Below are 14,709 nucleotides of genomic sequence, written 5' to 3' on the forward strand. Positions count from 1 at the left end.
CTATATCTAAATGCAAAAATACACGCATTGGAACATATTTGGAAGCACTTCAGAGTGAATACTTCAAAGTTGTTCTCCAAAATAAGGCACTTTAAAGCAGCTGTATCAGACATTTCATGCTGGTCTTCAGAATATAAGTTCATGAATCAGTCTCACAGTATTTTTTAAAACTATGTGAATGTAAATGATCAGATTAGCATTTTATAATGTAATGATGCTACATTATGAAAGTTAAAGCTAGGATAAAGCAGTTTAATCACTCATCAACTTTGTCAAAAGAACCACTTATGACTATCGTTGGGTATTTTGAGGTTTTTATTGTTGCTCCCTCATATAGCAGATGAAAATGTTTTGCAGATCCTTTTTAACCATGTTAAGTCTTTAGAATTAAAAAGAACAACTGAATAATGCATATAATAGTACAAAAATGTTGGAATGAGGTGTGTTATGGTATATAAAATGATGGAAAATCCAATATCGGTGAATCCTTGTCTATTATTACTGAGTGAGTAATGATTCTACGTTGAATCTTATCAAGATACAAAATGCTGTTTGGCTGGCTGGCTCAACTCCTGTAAAATAACTATTAGTAAACATTGGCTTCCTCCACATAACTTGGACACTTACAACTTCAAGACATTATAATATTTGAATTATACAAGGTTTGAGTGAACTGCTGACAAAATCTCCATGTTTATTGCACAAGGAAATGATCAGGACCTAGAACGATTGACTTATTTTTTATATTGTACTCTATTGATCTCTCATTCTTGATACCGTACTTTTGTTTTTCTGTTATGTTTCTGTGCTTCTTGTATGATATGTGAATGACCCGTGCAGCTTTACTGTAGACACTTTCTCGAGCGAAAATGATGTTGACTGAAACTTTGTCGTACACTTCGCCCACCAAAACAGTACCATTGGTACCCTTTTAGCAGTGGAAATGCGAGCCTGATAAAGGTGACCCATACCGTACCCTACCACTCAGTGGAAAAAGGTCAATAATGTGCTGTGATTTGCGGATCGGCTCCATGTCACCAGGAAGCATCCCTGCTATAACATTACACACATTACACACAGTGTTTCCAGCGTTGCAGTGTAAGTTATTGTATCAAAAATCTGAAAAATGACTAGCACAAGGTTGGTTTTACTATGGTGGTGTTGTGAAAATGAACTTTGACCCTTTATTCCCCACATCCAAATCTCGATCTGTCAGGGATCGTCATCTCCATGTCAAGTTCAAGTTCATTTATTTATAAAGCACATTTAAAAGCAGTCACAAGACTGACCAAAGTGCTGTACATAAGACAAGGTAAAACATAAATAAATAGACAGAATATAAAAGCATAGAAATAAGGCAAGAGAAACGTCTGTAAAAATGTAAAAAAAAAAAAATTTGCGGTAGAACGAACTATTAAAATAATCTTAAAAAGCCAAGCCTAAAAGGGTACGTTTTAAGAAGTGGTTTAAAAATGAATGATGATGGAGCCATTCTAATCTCAGGGGCCAAGGTGTTCCACAACCGAGGACCTGCCACAGAGAAAGCTCTGTCCCCTCTACGTTTCAGCCTAGACTGTGGAACTGAAAGAAGATTCTGCTCACTTGACCTAAGAGATCTCACAGGAGTGTAAAGATGAAGCAGCTCTGAGAGATAGGATGGGGCTAGATTATGAAGGGATTTATAAACCAGTAAAATCACTTTAAAATCAATTCTGAATTGCATAGTCAATGTCATGATCAGATGTCTGTGATTCTCCGCACTCTGCTAGTATCTGAAGTGAAAGGCTCGTTCACGTTTTATCGAATCTACATTTTTGCTGATGTACTGTGTCAACGTCGCTGCATTCAGGCAAAAGATCCGAACCCAATTCGATTCATTTATTTGACTCTGACCTGGCCATTTCCCTAGAGAATCAATAGTTTTAAACACGGTGCACTTTCTGATTTAAAGCTCAGCTGGATGTTTTCATTCACACAGTGTGTCATTTTCAAAAACCCAAAATAGGAGCTCTTTAATACTACTACTTTTTAATAGTAATATTAAGCTAACAAAAAGCTATTTTAAATTGTAATAATATAATGTTTTACGATATTAAATTTTAGTATGTTTTTGATGGAATAGGTCGTCATCGCATAGAAGGCTTAAAAACAAATCTTTATTAAATATTTCAAACCTTTGACCTATAGCACTGTTTTTAATATTATGCTTTTCTAGTAAAATACAAAATGAGCATTTTAAAACAAATAGATTCTTAAATCCGTCTTTGTCTGTGTGTGCGTTTTGCTATTATTAGACCATAGTCGGTCACAAAAGCGCAGTGGCCTTTAATTAAGATTTATTAGGTCTACCAAGGACACTCTGTAGCGAATCACTCAAAACAGGTATTGACCTCTATTAAAATACCTCAAGGATAATGCAATGCTGAACGATTGTATTCGTCTGCTATTCTGTGTGCTGGATGGCTGAGCGCTCTTCATCCGAGCACCGGGCTATTTCCAGCATAAAGCAATTAGCGAGATGCCGACAGGCAGCGGTGTGGTTTAGGAGAGCTGGTTTACTATTGCCCGGGCTATAAAGGTGAAAGAGTCAACTGCGCTGCCTCGGATTAATTAGCATCCGAATCTCCTTCCTCAGCATGTTTGGGAATTTGCGCTGCTCTGAGTGGCTCAGTCTGGACCGTCAGCGGCATCTGTAAACAACAAGTTTATATAAAGCTCATGGGTTGGAAAGGGGCTCTTTGTTCAGATCAAGCCACACTGCAAAAGCTCTAATCCACTAATTATAAACAGGATTCATCTTCTGCGGTCTGGAGCCACTCATTCTTTTGTCACCAGATGAAACATTGGGTAACTTAGGGCTAGAAGTTGTTTTGTGTCGGTTGCTTTGTCAAGTCTCTGCCCTCTTTTGCTCGCCGAATAGTTCGGCTTGGTTTGTGGTCCACTAATGCTGGGCTCAGGACTACATAATGAAATCTGAACTGATAATGAAATCTGGTTACAGCATGCACATGATGAGAATCTTAGATGACTGTATTCCCTTGATTTAAAACACCAAGATTTAGGGACCACAGTGTAACACATACTACTAGGGATGTAACGGTATTGTAAATACCGTCATACCGCAATATTAATTTTTTTCGATATTACCGAAGTCGCATGACTCGGTAAAACTATAGGTCTTCTGAGAAAATTTGCTCAGGCGAATGAAGCGAACGGGACGTAGCTGAAACTACATTTCCCATCAGCCCAGGCGTGGCCATAATCCTTTGCGGTCTGTTGTCGCTACAGATCCAGTAATGCGGAAATGGAGTGTGCTGCTAGTAGCGGAGATGAAAAAAAGATGGAAATGATCGAACCTAAAGCGGGTGTTGTCGCCGCGCGCGTGCTGAATAGCGGTGCTGTCGCGCGCGTTCTGATCAGCTGTGTTGTGGCGCGCGTATTGTAAAGCGCCGAGGGGGGGTTGAGCGCGCATATTCAAGAGAGGTGTTGTCGCGCGCCTACTGAAGGGCTGGATTGGACGGAGGTTGTTTTGCGTCGCGGGGGCACTTTTGATCGTTTTGGAAGGGCATTTTCTATCCAAGACTAAAAAGGGCATGCACACTGCACAGGTTGAGCCCTATGTGTGCACGTGCCTGCAAGTTGGGGAATACGACTAATAACAGTCATGGGGACTGCAGAAACACAGCACACTGTTCAGATTGATGCAGACATTGACTTGTACCGCAAAGAGATCTCTATCTCACTCATGGTTTGTCTTCTCAAGTGGGGGAAAGCCAATGCACAACGTTACCCCACTGCTGTCAACCTGGGCCAAGTCATATCTCTCTTGTCCCAGAAACCTCAGTCCCAAATGAGAGGGGTTTTTTCTGTTGCAGGGGACATTGTAAATGCCCAGAGATACCAGCTTTTACCAGATTATAATTATATGATAATTTTCCTTTAAACCCATCTCTATCTAAGTGAGTGAGTGATTAAATGTTGAATGTGGTGAGTTTTCAACAATACTAAATTGAAACTTTATTTTTTTACATGGTTTAATAATTTTTTGTTATTAAAATTGAAGTTAGTGTTTCAAAGCTTACAGATAAATGGCTAATTTGTATGTCATTGACACTTTTGGCACTTTTTTGGAGTATTTTCAAAAGTTTTTTTTTTTCTGTAAATGATTCAATAAATACCGTACCGTGACATTCATACCGAGGTATTACCGAACCGTGAAATTCTGATACCGTTACATCCCTACATACTACAATAAATTATTAATATTATTGTGCTAGAGGGAGCGCATCATGTGATCAGTTTGGTCAATGCAAAAAGACAACTTTATCAGGCAAGGCAAGTTTATTTATATCGCACGTTTCAAAAGCACATTGAAAAATGATTAAAAACAGATTCAAATGTGTTAAAACAGGTTTTAAAGGAATGGAAAAGAAAGGGACAATCGTGTGGTATGTCGGACATCGCACAGTGCTCATTCAGTAAAGGCACAGCTAAACAGATCTTGATTAAGTCTTGATTTGAATATGCCTCATGTTGGAGCACATCTGATCATTTCTGGAAGCTGATTGCGGTTGCTGGTTCGAGTGTGGAGTTTGCATGTTCTCCCGGTATTGGCGTGGCTTTTTTCTGGGTGCTTCGGTTTCCACCACATTCCAAAGACATACGCAATAGGTGAATTGAGAACTAAATTTGCCGTAGTGTATGTGTGAATGTGAGTGTTTATGGGTGTTTCCTAGTACTGTGTTGCGGCTGAAAGGGCATTGGCTGCGTGTACCGGAATAACTGGTGGTTTGTTCCACTGTGGTGACATGATAAATTAGAGGCTAAGCCGCAGAAAAATGAATGACCAAATGAATGAATGCAACTTTGCACCACTCTTTTTCTCTGTCTATTCCACACTATTGTAGACACTATGTTCTTTGAATCTGTTTTGAGCTCAATGTTTTTATCTGGTGAAGAAATTGTATTAATAAAGATGTTTTGAAATATTAAATTTCTATTTCTTATTTCATCTCTCTATCTCTCTTGCACATGTTGGCATGTGGTTTACAGGGACTTTCCCTACATGTAATGTTTTTCTATTGTGCAAACTGTAGGCTATCCAAATTCTATCTGAAAATCGAAGCCGATCAAGTTCGCCAACAAGATTTAATCTAACATTCTCTGAGGGTGTAAATTGGATGTAGATTGTGCTAAAACTCCTGTAGCCTAAACATCTGAGTCCGGCATAATCTGTGCTTTTGTGAATGATTCTGTGCTTAAAAGCAGGGTGGAAAAGAGTCTGCATTTCATCCTCAAAGTCTATCTAGTAATAGGAGTATCGATTAAACCGAGCTGTAAAAGGCTCTAATGCATTGGCTTATTTACAGAGCAATTTGGTTGGGTCATTATGTGCCTTTAAAAAGAGCTATTCCTCTTTTATTTTGTGTCTCGTCTCGTTCGGTCTGTCAGTTTAAACATCCTACCTGGCTGTCTACAGAGAAAGCTGTTTATGTTGTTAGGCTAATGAGCTCTTTTCCTAATAAGCATAAAAGGGTGATGATTCAGTAAAGATCTGATCATGGCCTTGATCAGCTTTCAAATGGATTCAACCTTCAACAAGTTTGTTGGTAGTCATTCGTTTTTGAACTTTGTTTCTTAGTCTCGCATTGCCAGACTGTCAGACTGACGGTGAAAGGACTGGATTACTTTGCAGCTTTCATTGTGTGAAGGCAGGCTGCACAGTGTTATCGTTTCAGCATCAACATTGCAAAGTGTGCATCTCTAATAGTCACTTTGCAGGATGTGCAATATTAATATGTTTGGATTAGAGTTGACTAAGAGCTGCAGTTCTAAAACACATGATATTTGTGAAGTCACTGCAGTGTTTAACCATAATAGGGTTGAATAATATGTGTTTGAAGGCATGTGACTGTATGAGCATTACAAGAGAGTTAAAATTATGTAGGCACAAGAAATTGCACAGTTTGTAACTTAGAATAAAGATTTATTTTTTTAGGCAATGAAGACTGTATAGTGTTATTTTTCATTTGATTGTTTAATTTATGTTCTTCAATACTGATAGACCAGCCTGATCTCATGAGGAAATGTAAGTATTTTACGTTTTGTCACTTTAGCGGCTAATTTGTCCGAATTCGTGCGAGTTCAGTCACACAAAAATGTACGATTTTAAAAAGGCATGGGACCCAACACCACCCCGAACCCTACCCATCATTGGATGATGAGCAAATCATACTAAATTGTACAAATTAGATTGTACTAATTTATACCAATTAGCCACTAAATCAAAAAGTAACGAATTGCAATGAGATTGCCTTTGATAGACTCCCCATAAAAAAAACATAAAGCACTGTTTATTCCACTTTTGCCTTTTCTCTGTTGTGTTTATCTATGCTAGTATGCTTATTATTATTTTATGGATGATTCACACACACAGAATTATCCCAATCAGTCTTTATGGACTGGAAAGATTCAAATGATTTTAAAGGGTCTTCATGGAACCTTTATATTTAAGAGTACACTGTGCACTCAAAAAATGATGTGTGTTGTTTGTTCAAACTGCTTGTTTAAAATGAGCTGAAACAACATAATTCTTGAGTGTTTTTGGGAAAACTTAAGTGTGTTATGTTTAATTCACTCAAATTTGTAAAAACTAATAAGTTATTTTAATTCCTTCATGTTGTCCAAACAAAGATCTTTGTTTTACAATGAAAAAATTGCTGCTCCTTAATATTTAGAAGTACTTTTACATTTAATTTCAACTTGCATCAATTAAACAGACTTAGGGCCCTATCATACACCCGGTGCAATAAGGTGTACAAGGGCTCTATTTGTTGCTATTTTCAGACCAGCGCAACCCTATTTTTTATGTTTTGCACCACATTATTTAAATAGCAAATCCATTTGCACCTCTTTGTGGACTCATGGGTGTGCTGGTCTATAAAGGAGGTGTGTAAGGTGCATCGTTGGCACGTTGCTATTTTGAGGAACTGAAATAGACTGCACCATTGACCAGCTGAAAGCAGCTCTAAAGTCCATCACAGAGTTTATGAGTTATGCGCCTGTGTGGGTTCAAATTCGTACACATTGCTTAATACACACAGGATTTACAGCAATACACAAATATCTTTACATATGAACAACAATTAAAAATTTTAAATGTTACAATTTTTTTCTACATAAATATAAAAAACTACTTCATGCCTCCATGCCTTTTTCATTTAATTCTTGAAAATTTGCATTAGTATAATGTTATTATTATTATTAGCAGTATTATTTATTATACGCATCTTTATATCAGTTTTAATAAAAACAAGTTTAGATTTGTCCACCTGTCGGGTTTTAAAGAATTACTGTATGCATCACTGTATGGGGCATAAGAATTGGACGCGTGTTTGAATATAACTCCAATTTTATGACCACACTTTGTTATTATTGTTATTTATTTATTTATTTCTAGAACTGAATTTAGAAAAAGTTTTGAAACAAAGTTTGTGCTTAACAAACGAAATTAATTGTGTAGGCTAAAGGATTTCATCAGTGAAGTGCGCACGCAGTTTTCATGTCCACGAAACTAAAGGAGTAACGTAAAGAATAAAAGTAAAGAGAAAGTAAAGAGGCCGAATGGAAGAGGCTCATTCTTTATCCTCGCGATGCAGATGGTCTGTTTAACTGTTTTCTCACTAGAGAGGTGTTCAGTTTTTCCACTTACAAAGTCTGCCATGTAAATAGAAAATGCGCCATGGCACAACACAATTAACTCTTAAAGGGAATGAGACATGATTCATGATTCATGAGACATGATGAATGAGACAGTCTCTGATTGGCTTATTGCATGCTGTGATCAAAACACACCCATAATAACTCATTTATAGAACAAGCAACCCTGTTAGATCATGCGCCGGGGTGCAGAGCTTATTTTTCTGTCCTTAAAATAGCAAAAATTGATTCAGACATGCCCTTAATTCTTTTGCGCCCTGCACTACAGACTTTGTAACTAGATTGTTAAAATAGAGCCCTTAAAACATCAAGTTAAAATTTGCATTACTTAAAGTAAATTAGTAAATACAATTATTTATTAATTTTCCTTTGGCTTAGTCCCTTTTAAATGAGTAAATAGCTCATTAAAATGTCATAACATAAAAACATTTGTTGTCATTACTTTTTGATCATATTTTTACAGTGAAGCGTGATGCTCTACAATGCCTTGTAGGCCACTCACTAGCTTTTATCTATCCAAAGAGTCTTGAACTCTGTCTTGTTTAGATTCCCCGTGTTGGCCGTGAGGCCTCACACACGCTGCCCGTGTCATACTGGCTGTGTTTTCACTCTGCGACCACCATGTTCATACAATACCCACATTGTGCCAGGCAGGCAGGGTTATTTTGGTCTCTCGGTTTATTCTGCATCATGTGACAGACGTCTTAGTAGCTGCTGCAGGGGGCAGAGCGATATGCAGTCAACAAACAAGAAGCACTCTTTATGTGCTGAAGGAGCAGACTAATGCATGACCCAGACTAACCCTTAACCCTTATCCCGCAGACTCGGCCCTCCCACAACACTGCCGGTCCTGTAAGCTGAGGCCAGAAGTCCTCAATACTCTAGATAAGGACACAGTTGGGAAGCTGGGTCAGGTTAAGCTTGCTTGGCTCTATCGTCTCATCAAATCGATAGCTTTCAGGACTCAGCCGTGGTTTCTGAGAGAGCTGTTAATGAGAGAGTACAGCTCTCAAAAGCCCCTTCTGTTAAAATGCATCCAGAGCGTTAGAGCCTGCTTCTGGACTGGTGAGCTAACATCATCCCTCTTTAGAAGGACTTGCTTGGTGATCATTTGGGTTATTTTTCTTCTCTGCAGGTCACGTTTCGTACGAGGATCTATCACTGCAACATCAACAGTCAGGGTGTGATCTGCCTGGACATCCTGAAGGATAACTGGAGCCCGGCTCTGACCATCTCCAAGGTCCTGCTTTCCATCTGTTCTCTGCTGACAGACTGCAATCCAGGTGAGTAAAGCGAGTCAATACTGCTTAGAATGACATCCAGCATTCCAAGCCATGCTTTACCACTGATGTGAAGGACAACTTCTTCAGCACATGTACCAAAACACTTTTTAAAGAAATAGTTGCTCCAAAAATTTAAATTAACTTTGTTAAATGATTGGCCATTCTGACTGTGCCGTTCTTTGTTAAAGCCAATTTCTGGTACCAAAAAAAATGCTTGCTGAAAAATGCAAATACTGAATCTTTTTCTGTAAATCAAAGAAAAATCATCAATTCTGAAATCTTGCATAATATCTAAAGAAATGTTCACTGTCATGTTTTTTGCACATGACTACATGCATGATTGACAATGGCAGGTTAGACATTTTTAAGGTATAGTTCATCCATGAATTCAATTCAATTCACCTTTATTTCTATAACGCTTTCATAATGTAGATTGTGTCAAAGCATCTTCACATTGATGATCATAGTAAATTGAAACAGCGTCCGTCCAGTTTTCAGTGTTTAAGTTTAGTTTAGTTTAGCTCAGTTCAATGTGGTTTAATAATTACTACTGAGAGTCCAAACACTGAAGAGCACATCCATGAATGAAAATGATCATTTAAGGTGGATTTACACTTTTCCCTGGCGCCTCATTGCGTACTTCTGCTGACTGTGCGCACACCTCGCGAAATGGACAAGGCTTTTATACTTGCTGCGTTCGCTGTTGTGATATTCTTTTAAACGACAGGGGACTGTCAAAAGAACCCCAACGTAAAATCAGACGGATAAACAGAGAAGTAGGAAGTTTCCGGAACTATTTCATATCATTAATATCATTCAATATTTTTGAACTAATTATTTTTATTGGTTTTATAAATTATTTTAATGACTTTAAAGATTTTTATAACCATTCAAGATTTTTTTTATGAAACTTTGATGTATTATTTGCTTTTGTTCATATCTCTGACAGTTTTACCTATTAAAGTTTATTAAATATTTATGAAAAGAGAACATGAGTTGCTCCACAATTTTTTTTTTATTATGGCAAGAATAAAAGCAAAAAAAGTACACTTACTAAAAAATAAAAATAAAAATTCTGACTTAGCTCACTCAACCATTCACACATTACTGTCTGTCTAGTTTCTGTCCTATACTTATGCTAAAACGGCAATAATGGTCCAACATTCCTGACCATTATCACCAATAAAGCCTAGAATGAGGGCATCAGTATTTTGTACACCGATAGGTTCAAATATTCCTTCCCAGTTATCAAATAAATAATTTGTTCCTTAATCATAGTTTTGTAACTATTAAATTGTTTTAAATTTAAAATTGCAAAATATAAATCAATGTTAAACCTTTAAATGGTGGAAAAACATATTTCTGTAATTGTGTACCTGAGTCTCCACTTTTGCCATGGCCTGTTTTGGTTTTACCAAACTTATCTCTCAGGTTTTTCCAAACCTTTTGATTAAAACCTTTCCTGCTTTGCCACAGCTGTTGCAATTTTTAGCCAAGCATTATTGATCATCTGGTTATCTTTATGATCACAGATCATAAAGATGTCTGTACAGTCGTACTGTTTCAGACAAAATCTCTTCGAAGTGTTTTATATTCAAATCAAATGCGGAGCCGCATAAAATGTTCGATCTAGTCTCAAAAAAAAAAATCATGTGCTCCGCCGGCCGAAATCATGTCGTGCAAACCTCCGCAAACTCTGCGATGACATCACATTTGCTGCGCACACTCAAGCGAACTAGAGGACGCTTTACAAGCAGGCTTTAATGTGCCTCTTGTCATTCCAGAACCTGTATGACTGACTTTCTTCTGTGGAAAAATGTTTCTGTGAATAAAACTAATTAGGCAATTTTTTTTTCTGCCCAGTTGACTTTCAAAACATAATATCTTTTCCTTCATGACAGAAAGAAACAGGTTGATGTCACAAGAGAGTGAGGAAATTGTAATTTTGGAGTGAATCATCTCTGTACATTTATGGAGTACTAAAATCAAAAAAGAATCCTTGCCATTTAAAAAAAAAAAGTCTGCACATAGATGATAATTTAGAGACCACTTAATGGGGGTAAAAATAGAATTAAGGAAAAAATGTCAAATACAAAAAAAATATTTTGGTATAAATAAAATAGATTTGATTGAGCCTTACATAAATCAAGGACAAAACGTCAAGCTATTATTTGTGATCTAAAACGAAACAAGACCGTTTAAAGAAGAAGGTGTCACAGGTAGCCAATGGAGAGACCTCAACATAAGAGTAACGTGCATATTTCGGGCTTTTTATTTAAAAAAAAATAACAACAGATCACATTTACGAATATATGATGTTGAAACTGATGACAGCTTTTGGTTTCATGTTGATGTGTGGCTTGAAGTTCAGCTCTTTTCACGAGTAAGAGAAACTAGCCCTACAGTTTCAAATCCTCTGTAAAGCCATCACCATGTTTGTCTGGAAAGCATCTCTGACATTGTTGTGTCAGCTGAGTCAGCACATGACAGATGTGTCTGCTCAATCCCACACAGCTCTTTCATTTACTCTAGAAGACGGCTTACTTCTCACTGCTCTGCCTGTGTCCTTCCCAGCGCCAGTCTGTGTCTTTCAAAATAATGTTTTCGCCAGGGATCGCTGATATCATATCGTTTGCTTTATAAGACAATATCATCCGTGCAAAATCAGGCACCAACCGTGAGAACAGTACAGTTATTGTTAATTCAGTTCATCGTATTCATATCAAACAAATAAACAAAAATCTGCATGCGCTGCGTGCAGGGCCGGTGAGGGCATGCAGATTTTTATTTATTGGTTAGTTTTGATTATTGTTGATTTCAAATGCAACAAATCTGTTAATATAAAACGTGTAGTAACGGTGCTCATAATTGTTGAGTGAGACTAAATTTTGTCTGGTACGCCTACATTTTTGAAGTCCGGAGCACCGGTGCTACCAAGAAAAAAGGTTCATTCCAAGCCCTGCTACAGATATGCTTGTGATACTGACGTCTTGCTAAAATACCAGTCATAACATTGATAAGCCAAACGTTCCTCTTGGACATCATTACTGCAATAAATATTAGAAACTTGTGGCCCATCGTTAGCTTTCCAGGGTATAAGAATGTCTCACTTATTATTATTTTTGTTTCCGCTTTCTGTTTTACTCCTCTCTCAGCGGATCCTCTGGTGGGAAGCATAGCTACTCAGTACCTGACCAACAGAGCAGAGCATGACAGAATAGCTCGACAGTGGACCAAGAGATACGCCACATAGACGGCAGGTCACCGACACCTCCAACCTCTGGTCTGCCCTTCCTCCTCTTCCCAAATCCCCTTCGTCCATCCCTCGCTCCGCACACTCTTCTCTGCCGCCACCGCCCCCAGTTCCCTTCCACCCGCAGGAGTGTAAAGATCCAGGAGAGGCAACTTTACAACGTGCAACAAATCTTTATAGCCTTTACAATACGGACTTCTGTGTATATGTCATACTGATTCTACCCCGTGTTTTTACCCGATAACGGACTGGGAGCGCAGACAGGACCCACCAAGGTGTAAAGGCTGCCGGAGTAGAATTTTGTAGCTGTAGATTTAGTTCTGTTTAAAAGCCTACTTGCAAGTCTTGCTTCTTTGGGATATAAAAAAAAACAAATGTATTTTGTGATGTAATAAGGAAAATGTTCCTAAAGTCAACCAAATATTATGGTGCATTTTAGCCTAATTCATTATCTGTATGAAGTCAAAGAAAAACGAAAAAAAAAAGATAAAAAAAGAAAATGAAAAACAAGCTGTAGATTATTAGAAATGATGTCATTTATATGAGACCCACACTCATTTCCAGTTCTGTGGTACATGCTGTTGTGAATCTGTTATACCTTTGTCAGTTTGTAATGAAGCGATCTCATTGAACGTTTTGTAGCTCAGCTGAGATGAGCAACCACTGTAACATCCCCTCAAACACAATAATAAAAAAATGTCCCCAGGGTGAGGTGTTTGTGTGTTTTTCTCCATTCATGGTATACACTGGTATTACGCTACGTTTACATGACAGTGATGTAGTTTTTCCATTGCATTTTGATGAAGCTTCACGTCTACAGAACTTTTTTTTAAATGATCCGCGTTTACAACACTCCACTGGCTGTACTACTGTGCATATGCCAGGCCAGTATTTTGTGCTCTTAGAAAATGGTACCTATCAGTTTGTTAAGTGGTGACGTATGTAATACTGTTTCCGGGTCCAAGCCGCCACTCATTTGAGTTGAGACATCATTCGTTTATGATCACGTTTTATTCCTATCACACATTAAAGTTAATTTTATATAAAATGATAGTGTACACAACAATCTCTGCGCTTGCTGCATAACAAATACCAAAAATTTAACAATTTATAAAAAAATGAATCACTTTCTGGCCACTGGATATTAGACATGGACATATATATTGCGATCATGATTTTCGAAAGTATTAAATCGCTTTGTAAACGTTTATTATAACCATTTCATGAGTCTTCCCATTCAGTTGAATAGAGCGCTTGTCACACGTCACACTTAACAAGCGGATAGGTAAGTGATGATGTGCCTTTGGTGGCTTGGCATTTGTGTTTATGTATTATTGGTCATGTGTGTAAGACACATCTTTGTGTCAAAGTTTTAGCTTCTTGTACATTAAGGTAGCGTTTGGAAAACGGTGTCGAGTTTCTTCACTGGTGTTTTGTTTTTACTGAATGCTACCTTAATGTAAAAGTAGCTAAAACTCGCTTATTCCGAGTTGCGAACTGGTGGATGTGCTACAACATTAATCATTAGGTAAACACAAAACAACAGTTTCCATCTGGAGTTCCTTCATGGGACTCGACGTTTGTAAACAATCGCACCATCTGGCTCAAGGCTCTCAGCACCGTCGACCAATCACAGCGATACCAAGCCGACCAATCACAGAGCTTGTACGCATCGTTGCGACGTAGTTACCAAGCGGCAACCTCCTGCTCTCCCTCAGGAAGCCAATACGGAAGTAACTGAAACTACAATTCATCCACTACGTAAGCACAAGGACTAGCGTGAATGTTAAAACCTCAGTATCCTCAGTATAAGTATTTTAGCTTTTTTCATATAGGTTACATAGAATAGAGAAGAAAAAAAAAGAACAAATACTCAGCATGTGCTTTTTTCCACACTTCTTATGAATCATAAAATAAATGACATTGGTCAGATGTTGCTTTTTACAGGAACATGCACATTTCCTCTTCTTAGATTTACGATTTGTTATTTTAAGTTATTTAATATATTGGGCTCTAAAAATATGCAACCTGACGGGACTATCGTGGCACTGGCAAAATGTCTACTGTAACAACATGAAATACTTTCAGTTTGTGTGTTGCTTGCAAAATATTTCATCAGAATAAACAGCAGAGACGAGGGCACAAAGTGTCTACTATCAAGTCTGAAGTCCCAGAGCACACAAAACAAGCAGGTTTTCACAGTATCTAAATTCATTTTCACAACTATATATGCGTGCGTGTGCGTGTGTGTGTGTGTGTGCGTGCGTGCGTGCGTGTGTGTGTGTGTGTTTGTATATAATTCATAATTTGTCCTTCTGTAATAGTTGCATATGAATCCCTCAGTTGTAAAAAGATGAATCATAAAATATTAAAGTCATTTCAGTAAGGGTAAATACAACTGATGAAAAATGAATTTTGGGGACCTGAAAGATTTTTATAAAGTACAGAAAGCAT

The 14,709-nt window shown here is 37.7% G+C and overlaps 1 protein-coding gene and 1 long non-coding RNA gene across 2 annotated transcripts in view; one reads left to right on the top strand and one right to left on the bottom strand.

Annotated features, from left to right (window-relative positions):
• ube2e3 (ubiquitin-conjugating enzyme E2E 3 (UBC4/5 homolog, yeast)) overlaps window positions 1–12,963 on the top strand; it is an 83,214-nt gene extending 70,251 nt beyond the window's left edge. Inside the window, exons 5-6 of the mRNA NM_200921.3 lie at window positions 8,855–9,002; window positions 12,158–12,963. Of these exons, the coding sequence (NP_957215.2) occupies window positions 8,855–9,002; window positions 12,158–12,255 (246 nt within the window). The 3' untranslated portion in view covers window positions 12,256–12,963. The remainder of the gene's footprint in view (window positions 1–8,854; window positions 9,003–12,157) is intronic.
• LOC147835393 (uncharacterized) lies at window positions 12,332–14,395 on the bottom strand. The gene is made up of 2 exons (XR_015499885.1): window positions 13,709–14,395; window positions 12,332–13,612 (listed from the first exon to the last, which is right to left on the bottom strand). It is a non-coding gene; the product is annotated as an uncharacterized LOC147835393 (long non-coding RNA).
• Window positions 14,396–14,709: the final 314 nt, after the last annotated feature.

This window comes from Danio rerio, chromosome 9, assembly GCF_052040795.2.
Source record: "Danio rerio strain M-AB ecotype USA chromosome 9, GRCz13ab, whole genome shotgun sequence".
Classification (NCBI taxonomy): domain Eukaryota; kingdom Metazoa; phylum Chordata; class Actinopteri; order Cypriniformes; family Danionidae; genus Danio; species Danio rerio.